The 17,456-nt window shown below is 40.7% G+C and overlaps 1 protein-coding gene across 4 annotated transcripts in view; it reads left to right on the forward strand.

Annotated features, from left to right (window-relative positions):
• Nucleotides 1-17,456, forward strand: part of LOC149205949 (uncharacterized) — a 78,679-nt gene that overhangs the window by 1,617 nt on the left and 59,606 nt on the right. For 2 of the 4 annotated variants that reach the window (XM_089393592.1, XM_089393593.1), the window contains exons 2-3: nt 6,130-6,261; nt 6,893-7,086. In XM_089393592.1, the coding sequence (XP_089249718.1) occupies nt 6,182-6,261; nt 6,893-7,086 (274 nt within the window). In that variant the 5' untranslated portion in view covers nt 6,130-6,181. The remainder of the gene's footprint in view (nt 1-6,129; nt 6,262-6,892; nt 7,087-17,456) is intronic. The other 2 variants (XM_089393591.1, XM_089393594.1) reach the window with 1 other exon arrangement.

The raw sequence follows: 17,456 nt of genomic DNA on the forward strand, positions 1-17,456 counted from the left end.
TTTTGTGACAGATTTAGGAAATCTTGTTTGGCCATTGGATATGATGGTGGGTTTCTATTTGGAGTTTGTAGGAGCCCACCTGAAAGTATCCAAAGGGGATATTGAGTGATTGCATCTAGTGTGAACATATGTAAAGGGGATGGATAAGATAATGTCACACGACTATAAGAAGTGCTCCAAATAGAAAACCATCTTTGAGCCTAAGTGAATGTGTGGTTGAAATAACCTAGAGGTAAAATTTGTAGATGTCCACTCTAATGGTTTGATTTATCCTATATAGTTGGCAAGAGGTTGCTTATTGAAAAAGTAGTTGAGAGCAGGTAGATGGACAAGGAGATGGCGACCAATTGGAGGAGCTGAGTTGTCTCCTATTACCAACTGTTAGTTTTTCTTAGGTCTATATTGTTCTTTGTTTTAGATAATTGCATTTCATCATTTACACACTGAATTCACCCCACAACATTATAACATTATTCAACAACATATGCAACTATATAGAAAGAACAATATCATCATCAATGTAGCGATATAGAAAGGAACAATAGAAGAAAAGCATTCATACATAGAGACACCAAGATTGGTCGAAGACTAGGGCAAAACCCCACAATGGGGAAAGCCCTTTCAAATTCTTCTTCTTATTAGATTGTCATTGAATGTTTCAGCAAAGAGAGAGTACAATGATCCATATCTTCAACCACAAAACTATCCAACAAAATCAACTAAACAACATCCAAGAGATGAACCCAACAATGCTAATAATCAAAACCTTGATTCAGAAGCCTGCGATCAACTGTCGTCAACTGTCAGGATTTGCTGTCAACTGAAAAATGAAACCCTAGGTTCCAACTACACTCATAGGCTTGCGTGCCTGTGGTTGCAACCAAAAATATCCTGAAGCATCCCTGCGATTTAGAACCAAAAACCCTAATCATACGTGCGAGCTTCAAACCTTGCAATTTCGGACCTATGCGAACCAACTTCCGTGAACCAACCTCACACTTCTGCGAGCCAAAACAACTAAAGAAGAATGATTGATTGATCTCCAAATGAGACTCACTTGACTTGTATTTACAACCATCCAAAGGTGTCCAATTTCACTCTTGTGTTGACCTGTCCTTTTTTGCACATGGGGGTTTCCATATTGAAATATATTTTTCCTTAAGCAAATTAAATTCTTCCAAGGGCTAGTAGGGGTCTTCCTTGACGAGGAAGATTGTCCAAAGGAGGGAATTTGTCCTTGAGCTGCCAAAATTAACACCAACCCTATACACACTTAGTGGGACTGTATTGCGGGAATTTTTTACTTATTAAAAAATCCTATAAAAACCTAATACAATTCTACGAGACTCAAGATAATGTCTAGTATGGTATTATATATTGACTCTAGACTTATAAAACACACACAAAGCCTAGTTATTAAGACATACTCTAGCTTTGGAGGGTGTGAGTGAAAAAACTCAATTAATTATTTATTGCTAAAAAGCAAAAAATATTAATTAAGTGAAAAAAACACTCTAAAGCAACTTCCTTAGTAACTAGGTCCCAAGGGGCTAAGCATTTTATATAAGTTTATCATGCTAGTGACAGTTTTTACAATTCCCCCGTAAGGCACAAAAATTGCATAGAGAAATAAGAGAGAAGAAGAAGGGGCAAAATTGCCTTGTATGACTTATGGACTTGAAAATTTGACTGTTGCCTTGCCCAACTTTGATGTTCTTCTTCCTATCTTTGCTAGGTATATCTGGCACATAACACTTCACATTAAGAAAAACCCTTGGCTTTCATATTCCTTTATAAGATTTTCAACTAGGCTCCTAAGGGGAATTTTGTTAGTTTTTGATGGATATGGTAGCATCAGATAGGTGTTCTAGTCTCTAAGGTGTCAGAGAGGCTAAGGAACACAAGGACTCCAAAACCCAGAAAAGGTTTCAAGAGAAAACACTTAGAAACCTCTCAATTAAATTAATTGATCAATAATTAAAAAGTTCCTAAGTCTAACTTAGGAAAATTGATTAATTAATGGGTATTAATTGAGAAAATCGATTTTGCTCTAGAGACTTCCGGAAAAGTGATTTGACGGAGTCTAAGATGATCTGAGCCATCGATCATGATTAGATCTTGGTCATTGATGCTCTAGCAAGAGATTATAAGAGCAAGTCAAAGGGGCTTGGAGAAGAGACAGTTTACAATTTGTGAGCAAGGTAGTTCGAATTCCCCAGTATGCAGTATTTAGTGAGGGCATAGTTCGAGCCAGGGAAGAGCATTGGAGAAAGGGAGTAGCAGAGATTTGGAGTAGCAAGATTCCGGAGAGATTCCCTGTGATTTTCTAGTGTCAAAGAGACAAGAGAAGGGGGGTTGAATTATTTGCAAAGAGAGCTGCTACAGCTAGTGCGAATAGCCAGAAACCCCAATCCGAGCCGCCAAAAGAGACTTGTTTTAGTTACCAAGTGCCAAATCAGTTTCCTGAAAGCAAAGCGAATTCCCTCCAGAGGTAGAGGGAGGCAAGACGTCTCAATTAGAGACAGTTTTGGGGCTGTGCAGATTTATTCTGGGCAGCAGTGTGCATTTCTGAAGGAAATGCAAATCCCAAGAGGAGTGCGAGTTTCCGGGATAGAGGCTAGATCGGTTGTAGAGGGAGACCAGGGTCTCTCCAAACTATTTTGCTAGTAGATTGCCAGAGGTTTGCCAATTAGGCAACTAGTTGTAATATTTCTCTCAAATTGCTACATAATAATAAAACCCTAATCTGCTGCACCGATTTTCCCTTCAGGGTTTTTCCAGAGACAATTGTCCAAAAACAATGGTGTAATTTTTTATTGTGTGCATCTATTACTCAATTCCTATTTTATTTCTGCAGTGTATTTTTTTATTGGTGAAGAATTGCAGTGTGAATTATTCGCTATTTGCTGTTAATAATTTAGTAGAAGACAAATAAACTGTTAAAGTTAGGAGAATAGTATCGAGTTATTGCAGTTCAAGGAATTTTCACAAATCTCCCAAATCCAACAATGAGAAACAAGTGAGCAGCCTCTAGATCAACCTCTTATAATAAAATACTAATAAAGTGGATTCTAGATTCACAACATCCTCCAAGAAGAATTGGTATTTTGCCATGTGTCATTCCTAGGATAAAAAACATTCCTTCTTGGAATGGCTATTCCTTCCAAAAGTCTGGTTAAGCAACCTGGTTTGACCTTCTCTCAGCTGGACAACCTCCTAAGGCGGGCCTCTTTCTTTGGAAATATATTAATACGAGACTTGGGACCACCAAAGATGCTTCAATGAAGGGGTAAATCTGCTATGTCTCAAGTGAAACCATATCATTAAAGGTGATCCTCATATGATATAACCTTTTCGTCCTTAAATACTGCTGCGACAGCTCCTTTACATATCCTTCATGTTGGATGCCCCTTGACCAAGTTAACCAACTCCCTCAAATCATGGACCTAGCATAATCATCAGTGCAAGAAGCACCTCAAAGCATGTGCATAGGACAACTCTTAGGATGGAACACTGCACCCTTTGTATATGTGCTATATATGCCTCGGATACCTCTTCAAGCGTGGGTATCCTCCTTAAATTACTCAGGAAACTGTTATATAGCCTGCCTTAAAATACACTTGTTGACCATGTCAAAATGCAACGTTTTTTACGCCACTAGTCTCCTGGGAACACTCTTCTAGGTAACTGCTTAATATCCTCTTCCTTTAACCCTTTTCTGTTCACAAAATATGCAATAAATCCCTCCTAAATGGGAGTGCTCCTTTCACTAGTCAACAGTCACACCTTAACAACTTTAAGAAGTGAGGTATTCCCTTAAATAGGCTTTGATTACTCTTTAAAACTTCTCTGCTACATGCTTTTATTGCTGGTGTAACCCATGAACTGTCTTGAGTATGCTGGCTGCTGTGTGAAGGATCCAAACTAGGTCCAGGGACGATCTCCAAACAGTATTAATTTCTTCTCTTGACCAGATTGTAAAATGTTCTGAATTTTTGGAATTTACAGCAGGTATATTGCTTGAAACACCAATAAAGTAGACCCATATTTTCAATAAGCACTAGAACCCTTCAGCATGGAAGTAGCTGCATTGTTAAAAGAGACGTATTTTGGCAGCAAACCTTCTTTCTGTATTCACCATCGCTGTGTCACATGCATTCCCAAGCTAAGCTTGTTTACATGGGGGTTCTCACTCAGTCTTTCCGGAAAACCTTTTGTTGCAGCACTTTCATTAGCCATAGGTGTAGTTTACAGTCCAACCATGAGCAGCTCCAGGGTAAGCTTTTTATCAAAGCTGCCTACATCTCATTCTGTAACTGAAATGCTCTACAAGCTCAGGTAGAGTAACCTTGTCAATTTCAGTGTTTGCAAGTGGTGACCTAAGCCCTGAATTCCATTAAATGTTCTTAAAGAGACATGCTCCAGTTATCTCCCCCTTTGATCCATGATATTCATTGTGACCTTAGATGTTTCTTCCGTTGGTTTAGTTAACATGCTTCTAGCCAAAATTTTGCAGAAATCAGTTAGTACAGGATGATCATCAACTTGTATGCATGACAATATTCCTCTATTCTTCCACTTGATTAGATGGAGGTGCATGCAATTCTTGAGATTCCAAGTATTGAAGAGCTTTCAATTTGTCAATCTGATCAAGATGTAAAAAAGCACCATACACTGATTCTGTGTCCAGACTCCAGCTTATTGACCATGTCCCTCCACAATGATTCAAATGCAATTGATTTTCTTCTTGAAGGATAATGCTCACTTGGATTCTTATTTCCCTTGTGTGCTGGAAATGTTTTACCATCTAGAAACTCAAAATGCATGGGCATTTTTGAGAGGTAATGTGCCCAACAACATTGGCAACAACCAGTTGAGCGAATCACTTGTGCTATTTGCATGCAAATTTGGCAAAACAAACACATCTCTTTCTGTTACACATGAAAGATGATTACATTACCAAAAATCAATTTCTTACAAGCTGGAAATGCAAAATCCAAGCAACAAATCAACTTCTCCCAATCTTACAATACAAAGCCAACAGCTTCTCTCAAGCTCATGAAGCAAAACAAACACATAGCAAGCCCTAGATATTGCAACCTTTTCTCACATTGCTCTAGTTCTCATTCAACAAGCTAATAATGTTATGAAGTGATGTGCTTCTATTTCATTTTAGAAGGAAGAGAATGAGTCAATCACAATTAAGGTAAAACCCTAACCCTAGACTAGATCCACAAGTGCAGCACTCTACATGCCCTAAGTAGGTAAGTTGATACTCACAAATGCCAACTATACTCTGCATTTTTTATGCACCCAAAAGATCCAACTTGCCCACCCCACATCTTTCAATGCCACACTACATACTTTTATGCGAAAAGTGCACCCTCCTAAGCCAACTGACAGAATAGATAAAATGTGGGCTACGATGCAAAATGCCCTCATGAAACTCTCTCTTATTGATGCACCCACTTACAACAAGTGTCAAACACACTTCAAGCAACAAGTAAACTAACATCTTTCTCCTATTTTCCTTCAGGACACTAAAGCCCAAAACTACTGCACAATAAGCAAGACATCTTGATACAAGTCATGCCTGATGACAAAATGAGGAAGATTTGGGTATGCTTTTCTAAATAGAACCTGTGGGTACCCTTCTAGCCAATATACACCCATTAGCTAGATTGCCCTGCATGGACCCTTCTGTCATGAAGCATGGCTGTCATGCACTGCCGATTGGGGGCCATCGATCAAATTTTATCACCAGAAGTGGGGTGCTGTTGTCAAGAAGAGTGGCACCACCTCTCAGTTTCTTTCTATATCGTTATTTATTGTCCTAACTCTTAAGTACAATAGTTACAATCTTGTGCATCAATCAATTACTTAATTGCTTGCTTTTTTGCGTTGAGCTCTGGGCTCTAACAAGGAATGGTTACATGCCATATTTTAGTCCATGGCAATATGTTTCTGGAGCATGTGAAACCTTACTTCCATGCCGATATGATGCTGTGGTCATTTCAAATAATGTACTTGTGCTGACATTTGCAGAGATTGAGAATATATTATTAGGAAATGCCTTTCTTTTATATATCCTATCCTTGAAATGAACTAAATTTCTTTACTTTATCCCAGGCAACAGTTTTGTCAGTCTTATGTGTTACTGTGCAGAGGATTCACATCATCCATGGCGGTGATATTTGGAGGCCCAACATTCCATACAGTTGCCTCGTTGACACAATATACTAATAGATGTCTGCAGTCTAGGTAATATAATCTCTTCCATTATCTATTTTCTTTTTCTATGGGGGAATCAGAACTTATTCTCTAGTTTGATTGCCATGTTCTTCCAGTTTTCTTGTTTTCCTTTCCCCTCTAATAATGAGTTGAGCTCTGAAGCTACACAGGATTTATAATTACATCCACATGCAAACAAATGATAGAAATAATATCTCGTAGTGTGTATAATGAGTTTTTCTGGTGCATGCAAATTTTACCATCAATTTACTTGTATTTCTTGACTAATGGCCACATAAGGTAATCAGAACATTTTACTTTGTGCTATTGACTTTTGTTTCCATCCTCAGAATGACATTTTCTTTTCTTATGCATATTATGAGGAGCCTGGCTGGATGGCCTGAACATACTGCAAAAAGCTAACAATTGTACTGTATAAGTATTTTGGTTTTTCTGTCAAGAATGTTTATGACCTGTGACAGTGAGATGTTCTTCCCTTGTGGTTTTTTCATATGCCCATTTGTGCGTATCGGAAAATGAATCTGGGACATGTATTATCTTCTTGAAGATAAAAATAGAATATCATAACTTCACCAGCAGCCAAGGTGGCCTGAATTGTTTCTCTATTCATGAGAGAGATACTAACATGTGTATTGTGCAGATGCCATATGTTGTCACTTCTGTCCCGGAGTATCATGAAGCACAGATTTCAAAGTCACAAATATCTTGAATATGGGACAAGTCTAGAGCATTATGTAGTAAGGCCATGGGCCTCTTCTGATGAAAACGGTGTCACTGAAACACCTCTTAATTCAGACTCTGTTATCAACAAAACAAGTGACAAGAAAGCCAAAGGTATGCATGCTATTCCACCTATTTTTTCACTGTAATTCAGTAGTTTATTATTTCTCTTTATATGTACTGAATATTCTATTTGTTTTGTCAATTAATCTTTTCACATAGTCATGTCTTCATCATTGCATGCAAAATTCAAGAACCAGCTCACTCTATCAATTTACCTTTGCAAGGAATAAACTTTGATGCCCACTGCTATATTCAGGCTTTTAACACAACCATTCTCCTGTTTGGCCCCATTCAATGACTATCAGGGCTCTCTCCTTAGTAGTTGTTAGTTTTTGGTAGCAGCGGACATGTGTTCTAGTCTCTATGGTGTCTAAGAGGCTAAGGAACACATGATCTCCAAAACCCAAAAAAGTTTTGCAAGAAAAGCCTTCGAAACACCACGATTAGATTAATCAACCAATAATTAAATATTTACTAAGTCTAACTTAGGAAAACTGGTTAATTAAATCAGATTAATTGAGGGAAATCGATTTTGCTCTAGAGACTTCCAAAAAAGTCACTTGATGGGGTCAAGATGATCTTAGCCATCAATTGAGATGTGATCATGGCCATTGGTTGCCCAACAAAAGATTATAAGAGCAAGTCGATGGGGTTTGGAGAAGAAACGAGACTGTTGAGACACTGAGGGAGGTAGTCTGAATTGGCCAGTTGTAGAGGGCAAGGCGCAGTTCCATCCAAAGAGAGTCAGCAACGGGGTTTTTAGCAGTGAGAATTTTTGGAGAAATTCTCAAGAGGTTTCCAACATTCTAGTGTCAGGGAAGGAGGCTGAGATTTCCAGCAGAGGAGGCTGATTCAGCTAGTGTGAGTTGCTAGTTAGATAGTGAGAGTTGCCTAGAGGAGCTCGTTTCAGTTTGTCAGTGTCATATCTATCACTCGGAGACAAAGGGTGTGAGTTAGAGGAGTCGCTGGAGGCAAAACGACTTGTAGGGAGGCATTCTCAGAGGTTGTACGAATTAATCTGAGTAGGCAGTGCGCATTCTGGGCAGACAGTGCAAGTGCGAAAGAGGAGTGCGAGTGGCTTGGAGGAGGTCAAATCAATTTGTTGGAGGGAAAAGGAATTTCCCAGCAATTTTTCCAGTGAGATAAAATTACCAAAAGCTTTACCAGTAATTAGGCAACCAATTGTAATTCTCCATTTTGCTAAAGAATAATATAAACCCTCATCTGCTGCACTGGTTTTCCCTTCGGGGTTTTTCCTGGGACAATTGTCCAAAAATAACAATGTCAAAATTATTGTGTGTTTGCGTTATTTTCTCAATTCTAGTGTTCTATTTTCCACAATGTTTTTATGTGTGAAGAATTGTAGTGTGAGTTATTCAATATTGGCATTAATAATTAACATACGACAAGTAAATTGCATAAGTTAGGAGAATAATATCTAGTTGTTGCAATTTGTAGAAATTTCAAGGCTGTCTGTTGCTTTCTATTGATATTTGTTTGATAAGATTTAGTGAAACTATGTGGTGACTTTGTTTAATATAGCCCCCCTTTATGAAAATATTGCTGCTACGATTGGAAGAGAATACTCAGATCAACATGGAACACATCCCTGCACATGCAATAATTTGCATCACAAGGGAAAAAACTACTTAGAAGCTGGATGATTTAGGATATTGGCCTATGGAAGGTCACCTTGTATAAAGTTATTGCAGGATGCCACCACACCATATTGGAATTTGGACCAAACTTTCCTATGAGGTTTATGGACTAGCATTTCATCTGGACATGGGTGCACCCATTTTTATTCATCAATTCACATATTCTCTCTCTAAATTATTGCACATTTCTCCTTCAATTAAGAAAATCTGGAAATTGGAATGAGTTCTCACTTGTAACATTGAAAGCCATAACTTTCGCATATGATGTTGAAAGTATGTCTTCTGGCACATGACTTTGGGGGTCCCACAAAAAGATCTATGCACTGGCACAAACAAATGTCAAATATTGATTCTGGTTTTGCTAATGCAAGATAAAGCCCTCATTGTATTGAACGGGTTACTCTTTCAGGTTTCAAAACAATATCAATTGCATCAAGGCACCATACCTTTCAGTAGTTTACCACCTTTCAGGTCCAAGACTGTGTTATTTTTACTGAATGAATAATGGCATTGAACATCAAGTGGCACTATCCTTGTGTGACTTTTGCTACATTAGAGGTTTATTGATGGGCATGTGCTAATTTTGGGTATGTTCTATGATTAGAGCAATTTATTTCAATTTTCACAGTTAGCTCAATATCTTTTCTAGATTAGCAATCACATCAACATTAAAGTAAACTGCAGATAGAACATAAACATAAATCACTGAAGACAAGCCAAAACAAGAGGACACAAGATGTGGTGCTAGCTAGGGACAAACCCCAATGTGGGGAAACCCTTGATCAATTCTTCTTATATGTTCTTCAATAGTTCAACAGAGAGAGAGAGAGAGAGAGAGAGAGAGTACATTTACAACAGAAGTCAACACTTTGACTTATCTAGATAAGAGCATAGATCATCTCTAAGAAGTAGATACATGAGATCAGTTGAAGACATGTTGCTTCAACTGATTCTCCAAGGTGACTCCTTCACCTATCATTGTGCTGAATCTCGTCATCATGCTGCACCTCACCGTGCTGCACCCATCATCACTATGTTGCATCTCATCATGGTTCACCAATCATGACTGTACCATGTACTTGCTGCACCAAGCATCATTGTTGTCCCAAGTACTATTGCTGCACCTAGCTGCACCATGTACTCGCTGCACCTTGTTGTTGCTGCTATCCCATGGTGCCACTGTTGCACAGTGTCATTGCTGTCCCATCATAGTTCTGTCCCAACATGCTGTTGTCCCATCAATGTCATTGCTGTCCCATCATAGTTCTGTCCCAACATGCTGCTGTCCCAAAAGCTGATCATGTTGCCACATAGCTGTCCCAAGTGGTATGCTGAACCATGTTGACACACAGCGTGTCTCATTTGCTTACAGCACCATGCTTGCCTTTGCTGTCCCATTTACTATACAACTGTCCCTTGCCACTGCTGCCTAGATATATAGGTGTGGCTGCTATCCCTAACAGTGATGCTATACCTTGCTGCTGTCCCCTTAGCCTTGCCATACCTGTTGTTGTCCCATGTGTCTTAGCAGCACCATGTAGCCCAACTGTCCCATTTATTAGCATTGCTGTCCTGGGCATGTTTGAGTCCTCAAACTCTCATGCTGTCCTTGTTTTGAGGGTCACCTACAACCCACCTTTTCAGCCGTATTAGGCCTACATCTAGGGCACTGTAGGTTAGTGTTAGGGCTCCCTTTAGACTGCGTTAGGGCTGCCTTTAGACAACGTTTAGGGCTGCCCTTTAGACAACGTTTAGGGCTGCTCTTAGACTGCGTTTAGGGTTGCCTTTTGGACAGCGTTAGGGCCTCTCTTTGCTGTGATAAGATTCCTCCAAGACTGCAGCTAGGGCATGCTTCCTTGACAACATTTTTGACTTCTTCTTTGATAGCGTCTTTGACTTCTTATTTGACGACGTCTAGGGCTAGGGCATCTCCTCTAGGGCAGCTCCCTTAGTCTTCTTTCCTCCAACGTCTAGGTCTTCCACTCCTAGATTTCTCTTCCACTAAAACCGAAGACAAGTGGAGAGAAATCAAGATAGAAGTGTGTGTGAGAAATGACTCTCAAGTTATCTCCTTTTATACTAAAACGTTGAGCACATGTGGGGTTTATTTGGTTGCTGGCCGACCTTGACGAATTGTCTTATAACACAAATAAATTCATAACTCCATAAATACTTATCGGAATCGGATGATCTTTAGATCAATCCTACACTTCTCAATGAGAGGGATCCAAGAAAAATATCAGCTGCCATAAATAAAATGACCACTTGGAGTTTGGCCCTAGTTGCCAATTTTAACACTCCCTCTCAACTAGGGAGAATTCCATCCGCTGATCCATATGTCCGACTGTACTATCTCTGGCATCAGTGCTCTGCACTGTTCTGCTCTGCTCTGCTGAACCATGAAGAAGAAGAATTGATCGAGAATGTCTCATACCATTCTCTACTGACCCAAAGTCAGTTTTATTGATCCCAGATCAATATCACAAGAGAGTGTCTCAAACCACTCATATTGATCCCAGATCAGTTTCATTGATCCCAGATCAATGGAGGTCATCCTAGCATAGGGAGTACGGTAGATACAACGATGCGTTGATCGATAGTACTACTATGGTCCCTGATCCCATTTCCCTGCTCATTGGCCAGATGAGAGGTACTTCCCATGAGTCCCAGACTGCATGGGTAGGATGCCTCAACAGGAGAACCATTCATCCTGTCCCTAAGTCGCCTCGGGGTATCACAGGGGAAGGCTGAGCCATTCACCCTGTACACAACGCACCATTAGGGGAGGGTGAGTTGCCCTATGGTCGCGTGTTGCTCCAGTAAGTACACCAAGCCCCCTGGAGCTCCCAGAGCTCAATGCATGCAACATGCAAGATCCTTATAAGAAGGTCTCTACACGACTCCAAGTCGTTCGGGAAAGTCACAAATTGGACGGTTCCCTGGGGCTTTGACAAAATGTCTGCGACCTGTACATTAGTCTCAATGCGATGGAGCATCCTCGCTCATCGATGTACCATATCCCAGATAAGGTAGTATCTGATGTCTATCTGCTGGAGCAATCATAGAATACATGATTCCTCAACAATCGAATCCCCCCTGGTTTTCACAGAGGATCATGGTGGTATTCATCATGTGTACAAACAGCTCGCTGAAGAGCTTCCACAACCAGTCAGCTACACACAAGATCATACTCATAGCTATGTATTTGGTCTCAGCGGTGCTTATAGCAATTGACTTCTGCTTCCTGCTCATCTAGGATATCGACAGAACCCAAAGAGAACTAGTGCTCGGAAGTGCTCTTGCAATCCTCCATACTGTCTGCCCAATCAGTATTCAAATAATCATGCAACTTCATATTTTCGGAATCTATGAGAGATTGTGCCTCAAAGACATCTTAGAAGATTCTTGGCACCAATCCAATGAGGCTCAACCATATATGAGCTCATCATACTAACTGCAAATCATATGTCCGGATGGAAGTTCACCAAGAACATCAACGAGAATGAGTTTAAGAAACTTAGAGGCATTTCCCAAATCTGGTCTGGCATCACTACCATATAACTTCTGAAAGTTAAGGTCCTCGAGGTAGTCATGGGCTTGCAGTTTACCATTCCACATCTGGAATCCAACTCCCTCTTACTTCTACAAATGAGAGGGTCTGCACCTGTCAGAAATAGGTCATCCTCCAAAGGTGCCGGTATGAGCGGCCTATCATCCACAACCTTCGAGCAATGGTTTGGATCGGCTTCACTCCTAGTGAGTCTCAGCTTCATCAGACAACTATCAATCCTCTCATACTATGCCCGAGGTGTTTTGCTTCAAGCCATAAAGGGCTTTCTTCCACCTGCATACATGAGATTCCTGATTATGAATATCAAACCCCTCAGGTTGTTCCAAACCTGTGGACCTGCTACATGAGGGGAATGGTCCCCTTGTAAGGTTTTCCTTCGGTACATCTCATACATGTACCTTCATGCTCTTTTTGAATTTAGGCATCCCTATCACCATCTGACTCACATCGGGTAGGGCCCCATAATAAGTAGACCTCCGGTGCTATAGATGAGATGTGTCAACTGACATGGTCCCCAATGGACCATCTTGCAACTTGATACAAATTGCCAACCATGGACCCATGAGTAAAAACATCTTTGAAAATTCTATTTTCAAACACGTACCTTTCCATCGATGAATGCCACCCTGAAACCTTTGACTTCCATTGCTGAAATGGAAACCAGATTCTTCTTGCGATCAGGTACATAAAAGAGATTCTGTAAATGAATCGAGTTACCCTTATTCAATTGAGAGGTAACATTCCCTACACCCTTTCCGGGATAGGTGGCATTGACGCCAAGTATAATCCCACGAGTGTTTCCATATCTACCAAATTAGAGAGAGCACCCTCCTATCCGATGAAGTGCCTTGAAGCACTACAATCAATAAGCCAGATTCCCAAAGAGTCTAGAGGAGAGGGCCAATATAAGATAATGTTTCTTTATTTTATCAGAAACAACATTTTATTCTTCATACATGGGGTTCCTTGCTTTCTTTGAAGAGTCGGCTATTTCCTTGATGACCTGCATTACCTGTCATTCCTTCGATCATTGAAGATGTCCCTAGAATGATTGTTATCTTCATCAAGTGATGTGTCCCTGCCATTTGGACACTCCTTCGCATAATGGTTGAACTTATTACAAACAAGGCATCTGCCTTTCCTTCCACCCTTAGATCCGTACTTCCCATTGAAGTGATCTTTAGGTAGGCCACCAGAAGCTTTCGCTGCGTCATTCTGATAATGTTCTCTACTTCGACTTCACCTTTGGTGAATTAGAAGAGGGATGATGAACCCATTGAGCCTTTTGTCATTTCCAAACTGTCTTCGGTGATTTCTCTTTCACTCTTGCTTGGGCTTTGTCTTCACCTCAACTCCGATACCATGTTAATTTTAGGTATGTTTTATGCTTAGAGCAATTTATTTCAATTTTCACAGTTAGCTCAATATCTTTTCCAGATTAGCAATCACATCAACATTAAAGTAAACTGCAGATAGAACATAAACATAAATCGTTGAAGGCAAGCCAAGACAAGAGGACACAAGATGTGGCGCTAGCCAGGACAAACCCCAATGTGGGGAACCCTTGATCAATTCCTCTTATGTGTTCTTCAATAGTTCAACAGAGAGAGAGAGAGAGATAGTACATTTACAACAGAAGTCAACACTTTGACTTATCTAGATAAGAGCATAGATCATCTCTAAGAAGATGATACATGAGATTAGTTGAAGACATGCTGTTTCAACTGATTCTCCAAGGTGATTCCTTCACCTATCATTGTGTTGAATCTCGTCATCATGCTGCACCTCACCGCGCTGCACCATGCTGCACCAATCATCTCTATGTTGCATCTCATCATGCTTCACCAATCATGACTGTACCATGTACTCGCTGCACCAAGCATCATTGTTGTCCCAAGTACTATTGCTGCACCTAGCTGCACCATGTACTTGCTGCACCTTGCTGTTGCTGCTATCTCTTTGTGCCACTGTTGCACAGTGTCATTACTGTCCCATCATAGTTCTGTTCCAACATGTTGTTGTCCCATCAATGTCATTGCTGTCCCATCATAGTTCTGTCCCAACATGCTGCTATCCCATTATTGTTCTGAAGCTAATCATGTTGCCACACAACTGTCCCAAGTGGTATGCTGACCATGTTGACACACAACATGTCTCATGTGCTTGCAGCACCATGCTTGCCTTTGCTGTGGGGTTTACTATATAGTTGTCTCTTGCCACTGCTGCCTAAATATATAGGTGTAGCTGCTGTCCCTAACAGTCATGCTATACCTTGTTGCTGTCCCCTTGTTGCCATCCCCTTAGCCTTGCCATACCTGCTGCTATCCCATGTGTCTTAGCAGCATCATGTAGCCCAACTGTCCCATTTATTAGCATTGCTGTCCTGGGCATGTTTGAGTCCTCAAACTCTCATGTTGTCCCTATTTTGAGGGTCACCTACAACCCACCTTTTCAGCCGTATTAGGTCTGCATCTAGGGCACCGTAGGTTAGCGTTAGGGATCCCTTTAGACTGCATTAGGGCTGCCTTTAGAAAGCGTTTAGGGCTTCCCTTTTGACAGCGTTTAGGGCTGCTCTTAGATTGCGTTTAGGGCTTCCTTTTGGACAATGTTAGGGCCTCTCTTTTCTGTGATAAGATTCCTCCAAGACTATGGCTAGGGCATGCTTCCATGACAACGTTTTTGACTTCTTCTTTGGCAATGTCTTTGACTTCTTCTTTGACAACGTCTAGGGCTAGGGCATCTCCTCTAGGGCAGCTCCCTTAGTCTTCTTTCCTCCAACGTCTAGGGCTTCCACTCCTAGATTTCTTTTCCACTAAAACTCAAGACAAGTGGAGAGAAATCAAGATAGAAGTGTGTGTGAGAAATGACTCTCAAGTCATCTCCTTTTATACTAAAACGTTGAGCACATGTGGGGTTTATTTGGTTGCTGGTCGACCTTGAGGAATTATCTTATAACACAAATAAATTCATAACTCCATGAATAGTTATCGGAATCGGATGATCTTTAGATCAATCCTACACCTCTCAATGAGAGGGATCCAAGAAAAATATCCGCTGCCATAAATAAGATGACCCACATGGAGTTTGGACCTAGTTGCCAATTTTAACAGCATGCTTCATACATCACTCAAGGTTTATGTTACCCCTCATTTCAGCAAGGGTACATATATACATATTTTCATTTTTGGTAGCACCATTGTAAGCCCAAAGAATGCAAGTCAAAATACTTGTTGGCTATGTGGAGGCTATTTATTATGGTATCCTAGGCCTATTATGGTCAGCCATGGTTAGTCCTGCTAGTACCCACTCTCAGCTCCTTTCATCCTAGATAGGATTAGAGAATTGTTACCCACCAAAATGGGTAACCCTATAGGAGAATTTTTTTCTCCTATCTTGGACAACCAGTTAGCCAACAACCCTACACATTGGTCATTGGTGATGATATGCCACATTCCTCTGCCATCTACACTAGTCATGCATCTTTCACCATTTGACATCCCTCTTTAATGAAGGTGGGCTACCACATAGCAAGTACTTTAACCATTTTGCAATCAAGTGCTTTTACTTAATGTTTTGGGCAATTTAACATTGGTAAAGGGGTGATTTGTGTGATTGATTGATCTTGATTGTAAACTTGTTCTCTCACCTTACCAAGGAGGTTAGCCTTTAGCCCTAGTCCATTGGGACCTCCTCTAAGGCCTTAGGGTTATAGGAGGGGCACTACCTAAGATACCTTGATTGAAGTAGCGTGTCCATTTTCGTTTCCATACTTAACAATTTCCATCATTCATCATTCCCTTGATACCACCTCCATCCTTCGAGTTTACTATGATTGGTTCATTGGGATTTGACACTCACATATCCAAATCCTGAGTAGGGTCGGAAAACTTTTCCTTGGAGGTTGATGCAACTAAAAGGATGAAAAAGCATAAGATGGCCACAACAAAAGAAAAAGAAAAAATAAAATGAAAAAGATGTCTGAGACAAAAGTTAGCTCATGGGAAAAACACTAGCATGAGCTCTAGCCCCCTCATTAGCCATCACTCGGTTCTTGACCACTTGATGCTCCATCTCATCATAAGGAACCCTTGCATGCCCCAAACCTGATGAGTGAGAAATTAACTCATTTTAAGGGGTATAATAAATGCTATATCATAAAGAACAAGCTTTGATCCTTGAGGTGGAAAAATGAGGCCGAGGAAAGGGGTAACTCTTTCCTCCACCATTGCTCCCCCATTACATCTATACACTGAGGATGTTGACTCTTATTAGTTGGTCCCCTGTCCATGGTATTTAACCATGAAGTCATTCCCCTCCATGTGAAAAATCGGTTACCCGATTCCTACTGCAACAAACTGATAATATTTCACCTACTTGTTAAATTACTTGAACAAGTTACTTGTAGTTTTCCACGGCAAATATTGAAATACATACACTGCAACCTACACAAAATAAAATATTGTGGAACACTGGAAACTAAATACTGCACTGGAGAGAAATAAACACACACATCACACAATTGTTTTTGGACAATGTCCCCGGGAAAACCGATGCAGCAGCTAAGGGTTTTAATTATTATGCAGTAGTAAATTTGAGTACAAATTGTTGGGTGCCCAAACTGGCGATCCGATACAGAGAAATGTTAGCAAAGGGTTAGCGAGAAAAATATCACACTGATTTGGGAGATCCGACACTGACCAAGGGATAGTTGGCTGGCCCCACACTGCCTCTACGCAATTTTGCGTCAATCCTACGCAGATCTGCATCACACTGGCTGGGCTTTGCGCTACCTCCTCTGTTGATCTCCTGCTGTCTAGAAATTCAACCTTTTGGCCCTCCGGTCTCACACCCTGGCTTTTGGCACTGGATCTCGATTCTCCCAGTTGGATTTCAAACTCCCTCTGAAGCTCTGCACTGCCTCTACATGGCACTATGCTGCCTCTCTGAGCTGCTCTAAGCCTTCTCTGCTTTGCACTCTTTGGATTTGGAAAACTCTCCTCTGGACTACTGTCACTGCCCCTCACTGCAAGAATATCACTCGATCTCACTCCGACAACTCAACGCTGCTACTCTTGAGAAATTCGATCTCTGATCTCTCACTCAATGTGTCCTCCAAGTGCCCATTGAACGCCTCCTAATCTCTCGTTGGAGCTCCAACGGCCAAGATTAAAACATAATCAAGGGCTAAGATT

The sequence above is a fragment of the Pinus tabuliformis genome, chromosome 1_2 (assembly GCF_031772625.1).
Source record: "Pinus tabuliformis cultivar Carrire ecotype Pingquan chromosome 1_2, CPIR1, whole genome shotgun sequence".
NCBI lineage: Eukaryota > Viridiplantae > Streptophyta > Pinopsida > Pinales > Pinaceae > Pinus > Pinus tabuliformis.